The sequence below is a fragment of the Planococcus citri genome, chromosome 2 (genome assembly GCF_950023065.1).
Source record: "Planococcus citri chromosome 2, ihPlaCitr1.1, whole genome shotgun sequence".
NCBI classification, from domain to species: domain Eukaryota; kingdom Metazoa; phylum Arthropoda; class Insecta; order Hemiptera; family Pseudococcidae; genus Planococcus; species Planococcus citri.
The window spans coordinates 76,283,021-76,294,781 of record NC_088678.1 but is presented as its reverse complement, the minus strand read 5'-3'; the positions used below and the strand labels follow the sequence as shown (position 1 = coordinate 76,294,781).

Here is an 11,761-nt window from a genome sequence, read left to right as displayed (position 1 = left end):
AGATTTTTGTTTGTTTGTTTATTTAAAATTATCCTCACTTCAACCGTTTTAATAGGTTATAACTGGAATTTTCTTCAGAAAATTGGTTGGATGTGTGACTTGATTAAAATTAGCAATTTTTCAATTCATATGTTTTATTCAAGTACCGTATCACTTCATTACATACTCGTATGAATTGAGGTGATTATCGTAATACTCCTCAAATTGTCTATTTTGACACTCGATCGTGCGAAAGTATCATATCACATCACACATGGATCTCTTGATCAGCTAAAGTGAGGGCAGGTTTTTGCTGATCAGAAGATGGCTTACTACTAAACAGTTGGATAAAAGTGTCCCGAAACTGTCGACTCATTGTATAATAAACTATAAAATTACACGATATGCAGATCAAGACTGTAGCGTTGAATACTTCAAATAAGTACGCATAACACACGCTAAACTTCTTACCAATGATTACAATCAATATAAAACCTATTGCGGGTGGCATTTCAGGTATAAAGAATAAAGCTAATATTACTAATAACATTCTTGTTGTTCGATCTGTCAATGAACTTTTTCTTGTGTTTGCTTCATTCCTTTGGTACGATCTGATTGTTAATTTCTTGCGTCGGCTTTTCGCTCGTTGTAGAGCCACGATACATCTGCAGCAGAAAAATGATAGGATTATTGATTTAGGACTCACGAGAGAATTTTAAGTATGAATTAAAACTCTTCGATTTGAATAAAACAAAAGTACCTACCTAGATCTAGAGAGCATGTCTTAAAATAATCCAAATAAAATGTCACGTTCTGAAGCTGATTTTTGGGCATCTGGTGAATTTTTAAAAATGTTAGAAACATTCGTTTTCAGAAATAAAATTTCTGATAAGAATGAAAATACATATTTGTTAGAGGCTCCAGATAGAATGATTGAAAAGTATCACCAGCAATCGACTCGGGAAGTTGAAAATAGGGTACAACTCAAATTTTAGTTTTCCAATGACAAATTAGCGAAATCTTTATTTTTCCACATATTTTTGGTTCAAAATTTCAAGGCTTGCGAGTATACGGTTTACTTTTCAATTTTTTGTTTCACAAAATTAAAAAAAATATTAATGATTCTTTCACGTAGAAGAAGAAAAGTTGTCAAATTCTCACTTTTTGCCAAAAATAGGAAAAAAAATCTCACTTTCTCTCAAAGTTTTTAAGTCTCGTTTCGTGCTTGAATTGTCAGTCTTGCTTTTTGCCATAAGCAAAATTACTAAATAGTCTCACTTTTTTCAGCGAATACCTGTTGTTGTTTCATTCAAATCGTAAAGTGCCAGTTCGAGAGGTTTTCTTGGTCCGCATTTGAATACTGAATTTTATTACTCACTTAATACTGTACACAGACACAATAGTCATTGGCACCATTTTCACGAAGACTGCACCGATCAACGCTGACATTATTGATATTGCTTCGCTACATTCAGCCCTTTGTAATATGTAAACTTTGGTTGGAATACCGATAGTCCGATTAGAGGTTATATATCCATCGCTATCGAGTAACCGTTCTAATGGTCGAACTTCAGCTGTGAAATAACCTGGTATTATCATCGAGGAACAGATTACATATCCCACAGCTATGAAAATCTTGGTGGTTTTCAAATTACACCATTGGCGTTCCTTCAAAGGATGTGCGATGGCTATGGATCGCCAAACTGCTAACATGATAGCCAGCCAGACTGATATTCCGTGGAATGTTGCTGAGACTTGATACGAAAACATGCCTATTGTTTCCCATTCGTATGTCCTGTGCTCTTTAACAGAGTACATCTTGCGTCTTATAGCCTCGTTAGCCCAGCGTGGCATGTAAGCAATTAGGGTAGCTAAATCGACGATGGATAAATGAGCGAAAATCAGGTTGTTGGGCGAAATCATGGATTTCCTCGTGAACACGATGATATTGAATATATTCAACGTTGATCCTATTATACTGACGGAAAAAAACAGGTATGGGCTGATATACTCGACGTAAGCAGCGTAAAATGATACCAGGCCGCTGCCGCATATTAGCTCCGCATTCTGAAAGATTCTTCTCCTTGAAATAGAGAAGAAAAATTGATTACGAGTAGGTAGTACATATCTCATATCAGTCATATCTGATGAAAAAATTTAGAGGAAATGAAAATAATCTCTTCTTAACCCTTAAAGGCTTACAAGGGAACCTCTTGAGGTGTCACACTCCGATTTGAGCGGAACCGCAATTTTTGGAAAGAGCATAGTCTAAATCCCCCAAAACCAAATTTTCAGCTCCCCAAGTTCATTTTTCGATTTTTGGCGAATTTTTGAAAATTCAAAATTGACTGTTTTTGGCGATTTATGCTTTTTTTTAAAAAGTACGTACTTGATCAATAAAAATGGTCAAAATAGGTCCCAAAACTAATATTAATTACCCAAATCCAAATTTCACCATTTCCAGCCATTCTGGAGCCTCCGGCGAGATTTCTCAATTTCTCCAGAATTTTGAATTTGCTCCAGAAGGCGCGAATATACAGTTGGGCAGCTAAAAATCGAGTTGTATATTACACTCGACCTGTTTAACGAGTTTATCCACATTTGAGCCGATTTTGAGAGTGAAACCTCAAAAGTGACTTCTTGACCTGCTTTTTTCAAAATTAAAAAATCCAAAAAATCAAAAGATAACCGTTTGTGAGGAAATTTTTGAAATTTGCGCGAATCGCTGTATTTTGTCCGTAACTAACCCCCCACATCAAAATTTCACAATTTCCAGCCATTCTGGAGCCTCCAGCGCGATTTCTCAATTTCTCCAGAATTTTGAATTTTCTCCAGAAGGCGTGAATATGCAGTTGGGCAGCTAAAAATCGAGTTGTGTATTATACTCGACCATGTTTGACGAGTGTATCTACATTTGAGCCGATTTTGGGAGTGACACCTCAAGAGTGGTTTTTTGACCAGCTTTTCTCAAAATTAAAAAATCCGAAAAATCAAAAGATAACCGCTTGTGAGGAAATTTTTGAAATTTGCGCGAATCGCTGTACTTCTTCAAGAACTAACCCCCGGAGCGCAAATTCCACCATTTCCAGCCGTTTTGGTGCGAGAGTGACATTTCAAAAAACCACTCTTGAGGTGTCACTCTCAAAAGCAGCTCAAATGTTGATAAACTCGTTAAATAAGTCGAGTGCAACATACAACTCGATTTTTAGCTGCCCAACTTCATACTCACGCCTTATGGAGCAAATTCAAAATTCTGGAGAAATTGAAAAATCGCGCTGGAGGCTCCAGAATGGCTGAAAATGGTGAAATTTGGATTTGGGTAATGACAGTTTTGGGACTCATTTTGGCCATTTTTATTGATCAAGTACGTACTTTTTAAAAAATAGCATAAATCGCCAAAAACAATCAGTTTTGAATTTTCAAAAATTCGCCAAAAATCGAAAAATGAACTTGGGGAGCTGAAAATTTGGTTTTGGGGGTTTTAGACTATGCTGTTTCCAAAAATTGCGGCCCCGTTCAAATCGGAGTGTGACACCTCAAGAGGTTCCCTTGTTAGTTGAATCATGAAATACGACGATGTAAAAATGTTTTCAATATCTCGAATTAGATCAACACTAGTTTCACTTTGATTCACAGTTCGCCCTCCCTCCCCTTGAGCTCCCTAAAACCATTTCGGAAATGATATGCTTATACATTTGATTATCCTCCAAATCCGAAAAAGCAAAAAAGCTTATTGGATCAATTTGGAGCTGTATAATGTGGTTTCATTCGATGTGATGAATGAGTGAATAAAGCATACTTTGGATAAACATCTCACCCATTTTTGGGCATTGAGGAACATTTTTTGACAAAAGTTGGAATAAAATACGGAGACCAATGCTCCACTTTTGGATGAACACATGGGTTGTTGTGCTTTCATAAAATGAAATCAGAAAAAGAGTGACCAAGGTGGACCAGAGCATTTGTTTTTTGTTTGTTTTTTTGCAAATTTGATGAACTCGTTTTGGAAAAAGGCTGAAAAACCAGAATGTCGAGTATTAAGTATGTAATATGGGAATACTCTCAAGTAGATCTTAAATGACAGGAACAAAAATTGAAAGAGTGTGATAGAGCACCTTGCCCAATTGGCGGAATCACAAAAACGTCGAGCTTTCGAAAAAAAATCTTATTGGAAAATGAAAATTTCAAAAAAGCTCAAATGTGACATTTCCAACAAAAAACACGAATATAAATGAGGATTTAAATTTTTTAAAAATGGATCAAAAACATTGGTTAAACATATTTTTTCAAAACAAATAAAATAAAAATTAAATTTGTGATGGGAAATATGGCCTCACGCCTGTAGATTAGAGTCTAATTAAGAGCTTTTCGTAATACGACTTGTAATCTGCCAAAGGTTTCCCATCGCTTTGAAACCATCACCAATCAACGGTGGAGGGAGAGGGGGTTCCGAAAAAGGGGCACAAACCAAAATTTCAACTCTCTAGGTCAATTTGATAAAATTTTGATTTTTCTCATTTTTGGGTTGGGGTCCTATATTGATTCTCTTCTGTCTGATTCAAAATTTTTTGGGTGGTCTCAAAAAAACGAAAAAAACATATTTTTGTAGATTTTTTGAAAAGTGAGCCATGTTGCAGACAAATTCTGAATTCTACGGGTAAGTTGGAAGAAAGTACTCATAAAAATACACATTTTGGTGGGAACGGTTTTTGTGCCCACTCCTTCGGTTCGGAGGTATAGCAGTTCAAAGTTTTCTTTTGACAATTTTTCCCCCACCACTGCGATAAAAATTTCTGGAAAAATTGTGTCAGAAGGCTCATTCTTACTATGATCTATAATAATTTCCCAAATCTAAGAACAGAGGCATTTCACCTGTTTTACCTTTCCAGTCTCTCCGAAAAAAAGGCATCAACATTTAAAATTTTACAGTTTTACCGATCCACATTTTTCGGACTTTGAAATTGATAAGTTATGCAAATATGAAAGAATTCGAGTTTTGAATTGTGGGCCTCGCTTCAGGCAGTTTTTTGATGCCGTTTTTACTTACATATTATTGCTTTTAAGCCCATTAGAAAACTTCAAATTTTTTTTGTCAAGTTCAGGAGTTCTTAACCCTTAAAGACCCAGGCTAATCCTGAGATGTTGTGTGAAAATGCTTTCAATTTCCTGAATTAGATCATCACAAGCATCACTTTAACCCACAGTTTGCCCCCCAGCCCCTTAAAGCCGTCTCGTAAAAGCCGTACCATTTTATTTAATTTTCCTTGAAAACCGAGAAAGCAAAAATCCCAATGAGGTCAATCATGGAACTGAATGCTATAGTATCATTAGGTGTACTGAATGAGTGAAAGCATATACCCAAAGAACACCCCACCCCTTTTTGGGGGGCAAATTTTCAAAAAAGTTGGGATAAAAAAATTGGACCCATGCTCCATTTTTGGATAAACATATTGATGGTAGACCCTTCACAAAATGAAATCATGAAAGGTGTGAAAATGGTGGACCAGAGCGATTTTTTGAAAATTTTATTCGCTTGTCTCGATAAAAACCCGAAAAAACAGAGCATGAATACGCAAAGTACATAATATGGGAAATATAATCAAGTAGGCTTGAAATGACAGAAACAAGAATTGAAAGGAACACAGATGCTTTTAACAGCACATAAGTTCAGATAATCTACAATCCACCCATCAAATCTGTTTATCACTCCGTGGATATTCTTTCTCGATATTTGTCACCAAATAGTTACATCCTACAAAGGTTAGCAGTACGATTGTTTTTCTGCAGAAATATTGAAATAGGTTTATCAACCACTTCGAAATGCTTTACACAGTCAAATTGCAGCACTCCCTGGCATTTCATAATGTTCAAGCATTCATGAAGAAGTCACTATCCCTTCTCGATCATAGATAATGTAGTTCTACATCATGAAAATTGCACGAGCAGAAGTCGAGGTTTACAATCATGAGATTGTGTCCAGCTTATGACTACAGGATTCAGGGGATTTGAGATTCAGTAAAAAGCTTTCAACTGTTGTTCAACCACAACTCTGAACTTTTGAATGTTTTGAGAAATTCCTGGTGAAGTTGATATTCTTTCTCGATATTTGTCAACAAATAGTTACATCCCGCAAAAGGTTAGTGGTACGATTGTTTTTCTGCAGAAGTATCGAAATAGGCTTATCTACCACTTTGAAAAGCTTTACACTGTCAAATTGCAGCTGTCTCTGGCATTTCATAATGTTGAAGCATTCATGAAGAAGTCACTATCCCTCCCCGATCATTGATAGTGAAGTTGTACATCTTGAAAATTGCTTGAGCAGAATTCGTTGTTTCCAATCATAATATTTCATGATGTTGAACTACACTATCAATGATCGAGGAGGGATAGTGACTTCTTCATGAATGCTTCAACATTATGAAATGCCAGAGACAGCTGCAATTTGACAGTGTAAAGCTTTTCAAAGTGGTAGATAAGCCTATTTCGATACTTCTGCAGAAATACAATCGTACCACTAACCTTTTGCGGGATGTAACTATTTGTTGACAAATATCGAGAAAGAATATCAACTTCACCAGGAATTTCTCAAAACATTCAAAAGTTCAGAGTTGTGGTTGAACAACAGTTGAAAGCTTTTTACTGAATCTCAAATCCCCTAAATCCTGTAGTCATAAGCTGGACACAATCTCATGATTGTAAACCTCGACTTCTGCTCGTGCAATTTTCATGATGTAGAACTACATTATCTATGATCGAGAAGGGATAGTGACTTCTTCATGAATGCTTGAACATTATGAAATGCCAGGGAGTGCTGCAATTTGACTGTGTAAAGCATTTCGAAGTGGTTGATAAACCTATTTCGATATTTCTGCAGAAAAACAATCGTACTGCTAACCTTTGTAGGATGTAACTATTTGGTGACAAATATCGAGAAAGAATATCCACGGAGTGATAAACAGATTTGATGGGTGGATTGTAGATTATCTGAACTTATGTGCTGTTAAAAGCATCTGTGTTCCTTTCAATTCTTGTTTCTGTCATTTCAAGCCTACTTGATTATATTTCCCATATTATGTACTTTGCGTATTCATGCTCTGTTTTTTCGGGTTTTTATCGAGACAAGCGAATAAAATTTTCAAAAAATCGCTCTGGTCCACCATTTTCACACCTTTCATGATTTCATTTTGTGAAGGGTCTACCATCAATATGTTTATCCAAAAATGGAGCATGGGTCCAATTTTTTTATCCCAACTTTTTTGAAAATTTGCCCCCCAAAAAGGGGTGGGGTGTTCTTTGGGGATATGCTTTCACTCATTCAGTACACCTAATGATACTATAGCATTCAGTTCCATGATTGACCTCATTGGGGTTTTTGCTTTCTCGGTTTTCAAGGAAAATTAAATAAAATGGTACGGCTTTTATGAGACGGCTTTAAGGGGCTGGGGGGCAAACTGTGGGTTAAAGTGATGCTTGTGATGATCTAATTCAGGAAATTGAAAGCATTTTCACACAACATCTCAGGATTAGCCTGGGTCTTTAAGGGTTAAAGTAGGTATTACAGCGTTTCCCTTAAAATATGATTATTTCGCGATTATCTGCTCAAAATTACAAAATTAGTTTTGCACAATTGATTTAGACATACCACGAACAATTTCCAAATTTTTAAAACTTGAGTTTTTAAGAATTCTACAAAAATTTGAAAAATTAACTTTAAATGCTGAGAATCTAGTTATGGGGGTTTCAGACGGTGCTCTTCCCAAAAGTCACATTCTAGTTCAAATTTGAGACAGGATTTTTCAGTGGTTCTCTTGTTGATTGAACTCGAGTTGGGTTGTTGTGGCAGGACACTTTGTAAAAATGAATACCTAATACCAATAATACCATTAATGAAAGTAAGTAAGCACTTACGAAGCCGTCATGATGAAAGTGAAGTGGACTCCTTTAATATCGCTTGGCAAATTTGACCAACGTTCTTTTCTCACGCGTTATTGATTAATCCGATTGGTTGAACACAAAACACAAAATTACCTATTTCTAATGAACATCTTATCGCAACAAATTCTCATTAATGTATAATCGTAAAATTCAAATTCTCATACGAATTTATGTACTGTCTTACCTACCTACGCTAAAATAAAAAAAAGCATAATTCTTGGCTACGTCGTTTGTATATTTTGACTGTATAAATGGTACCTCTACCTATCTGCATTCATTCGTTTAGATAAGATACCTATGTGTATGCAAAGCAAGAGTAATGAAATTATGCACTCGATTATGTCATAGTCTCGTGTGCATATTCCTATCACAGCCAATAAATAGCCGGCGATGACTGCGTTAATTCGCTTCAAGTTGTGAATCTATTACCTCTCTCTTCTCCTCCGTCCTATCAGCTAAGATTATAACGTCATGTATCTCTTACGTTAAACGGACTTTACCATTTTTTCTCTTGTGGTGAGCGTTATTTCTCCTGGCAATGGCGCAAACGATGCACATTTGACTTGATAATTTGTGTAAGGTTTAGTGTTTCATCATTGAACTTGCATGTTTGTTTGCTTTTGGTTATCAGTCGGGAAAATTATTAATTTTTTTTTCGTTTGGAAGATCTTGTTTTTTTTGTAAGTATAAAGATTTACCTATCTCAATCGTCTTACAGTGTTGCAAATTCATGGTCAGAATCCTCCCCCAAGGGGGGGGGGTGTTGATCCACACTAACCCCACATACTATGAATCAATCAATGAATGAATCCTTTTATGAAAAATGAAATTGGAAAAACTCAACATTTAAAATAATAATGAATTGAATTGTTAAATTCTTATAATGTTCAACTTCAAAACGTTTATATCAAAATATTATGTAAAAACGAATGATTAAAAAAAATTTCAAAACGAATTACAAAAAATAAAGTACCTACTTACTTATTTAAAAAAAATAAATAAATGAAAATCATTAAACTAAAATAATGATATTATAGGTAGGTACAAAAAGTAAACAAACCGTACATTGCATTAAATTTCAAATAATGTTGTTGATTTTGGCTCAAAGGGGGTTTTCAGGAGCGAAAGGAGCTGCTCTAACTTCGAGACTAGGTGCTCTAACTTACTCTAACGATGCTCTATCCTCTCAAGAAGATCCATCCCCCCTTGAAAGAGGTAGAGCCAGCAAAATCCATTTGATTTCGAGCATTTCAGCACAATTAAGTTCGCTGAGAACGACCTTTTGTGCAGAAAAACTTGGGGGTTTGCCAATTTTTTCGTTTTCTCTCAAGAACTTGAGAATCCACAACTGGATTAAGTAATATCAAGTTTCAGATTCATAAAAAAGAAAATTGAATAGGTAGTCTAGAACGGTTTAAAATGATGCCCATGGTGTAGTGGGACCTTCGGGATGAGCTTTTGATCAAGTAGAAAATGCGATGTGACCTGATCAAGAACGTGCTCTTTTTTTTAGACAAATGTGCTCGTAGTTTGACTTTGAATGGTTTGATCGATATTCACATCCCCTTGTTCTTCTGGGCTTGTATGAGTTTTTCTCGTACAACTCGAGCGAAAGACGTTCATTATTCGAGAAATAATCCTACCAGTGTTGAACAGAGATAGAAATGTGGTTCTAAAATTTTGACTCATGGCGTAATATACGACAAATGACACGGACAAATTGATGTAATAAAAGGTACTTACTGATAATACATTGGCATATTGCAGGCAACATATTTGTAGTTCGCTATCCATCTTATTGTAAATCTTAGGTAAAAACAGCTTGATTAGATTGAGCGCTGCAAGAGGTATTTGTGTGATAAAAAATAACACCACAACTATCGAGGTTATCATTATTGATCGATCGGTTTGTTGTTTCATTTTTGCGTTTCTAGCGTTATTTTGGACGTTTGGACATGAAGTTTGCAGTTCATTGTTTGATTCTTTAGTGAACAGCGCGAAAATCAGTCTACAAAAACAAAACCGGATTATTCATTATTTTGGTTTTGAAAAGGAAAAGCTTTCGTGGCCAAATCGAATTTACTGGGTGGCCAAAACTTGGTCACTGGGTGACCTTGGCCAAGTACTTATATCTTAAAAAATGCCCTGATTCATTTTAGTTGTTCCGTAGGGAACTAATTAATGTTACTATTGTTACTGTTAGTAAGTATACCTATTTTCGATTCAGTGGGTATTTTACACAGTCAGGTCCCAATTTGACAACAACACAAAAAAAAAGTCTGCTCGCATATTCTGTCCAAAGCAATTTTATGATTGATTATTGTTCTACCCGTCAATACGAGGAAATTTAGCCCGGTTCCCTGTTTCTGAGGATCCACTCCCCTAACTTTAAAATCCGTTTATCTCTTCACCTATTGATCGTACGAAAAGAAAGTTCGAATTGAAATCTCTTCTAAAATGTGGTTATCATCAATTTTTGTTCCGAAGAACCTTTGAGCTTAGAAACTCAAAAAAAGCATTCTCAAAATCATCAAAATCAGTTTTTTTGTTTTTCTGTCGAGAAATTTACAGAGATTCATTAACAATTGCATTAACAAGAAGTGCAGTTTGTACGTCCCCATTGCCACATCTACTAACTACTCAAAGGGTATTCCCAGATAAGTAGACGAAATAGCCCTGTACCCAGATTTGAAAAATTATAATCGGTTATATTGTTGGTGACAATTTTTGCAGCTGTAAGTACTTTCAGGCTATTTCGGCTAACAACACGATTTTATTGACCATTTCAGCATAAAACAGGATTTTTTGGATAACTTGTCAAAAAAAGATCTTCGCCTACAATATTTCGCCAAAAAAGTAGAACTTGTTGACAATTTTGGCAATAATCAGGACTTTTTTTGGAATTTTTTCAGAAGTTAGGAGTTTTATATACCTATACTTAATTTTTCCAAAAAAGGAAACTCTTTACAACTTTGACATGAACGAGATTTTTTTGACAATTCAGGCAAAAACAGAACTCTGCAGACAATTCTGGCAAAAAACATAACTAGGACTTCTTAGGATAATTTTGCAAAAAGCAGGAATTTTCTGAATTTTGGATAGGTACAAACAGAGTTCTTTGGTCATTCCTGCAAAAAATATTAAGACTTTTTTGATAACGCCACAAAAATGTATTTTTCGACAATTTTGACAAAAGTTGGAATTTTTTTATAATTTTTTTTTTAAATTACCTAGCTTCTGTACAATTTTGGCAAAAATGTGACTTTTTTGACGATTATTCTAGCGATACGATTTTTTGAACATTTTGCAAAAAACTGATGCTTTTCTGGCAATTTTTACAAGAAGTTGAAATTTTTTAATAATTTTTGGCAAAAATAGGAATTATTAAAATTTTGGTCAACGAACAGGATTTTTTGTTCATTTTTACCAAAAATATTAGTAGGTACTTTTTTGATAACATCAAAAGATTTTTTTTTTTTTTTTTGAAAATTGATGGCCAAAACGGTGCTTTTTTGACAATTTTGGCAAAAGTTAAGCTTTTTTCGTGATTTTGACATATACCAATTTGAGACCTGACTATATCGCACCTCGGGAGTAATAAGGTCACATCTAAAAAAAAATTTATGTTGATGTTTTTGCATTTTTGGGGTTTGTATGTGCCCCCTCAACCAAAAATTACATATTGAGTTGGGTACATTATCCAGATCTTGTAAAAAACGCAAATGGCCTAACTCAAAATCTCAACAACATTGCAAGTTGTTTGGAGTTATAAGGGTACATCTCAAAAAACTCCACCTTTTTTGAGCAAATTTCGTACATATAAAGTGTTAACGAATAGTTTTGATTG

General features: G+C 35.1%; 1 protein-coding gene across 1 annotated transcript; it reads right to left on the bottom strand.

Moving 5' to 3' along the window:
- Nucleotides 1-98: 98 nt before the first annotated feature.
- On the bottom strand, nt 99-8,035 carry LOC135834527 (G-protein coupled receptor dmsr-1-like). Its single transcript, XM_065348455.1, has 3 exons — nt 7,888-8,035; nt 1,358-2,062; nt 99-644 (listed from the first exon to the last, which is right to left on the bottom strand). The coding sequence occupies exons 1-3, from the start codon at nt 7,896-7,898 to the stop codon at nt 248-250; spliced, it is 1,113 nt and encodes a 370-aa protein (XP_065204527.1). The 5' UTR covers nt 7,899-8,035; the 3' UTR covers nt 99-247.
- Nucleotides 8,036-11,761: the final 3,726 nt, after the last annotated feature.

Bases quoted from the DNA above. Each gene is read 5' to 3' on its own strand.
- LOC135834527 (XM_065348455.1), bottom strand. The intron at 645-1,357 runs GTGAGTAATAAA...TTTCTGCTGCAG, and splicing joins GTGTCTGTGTACAGTATTAA to ATGTATCGTGGCTCTACAAC.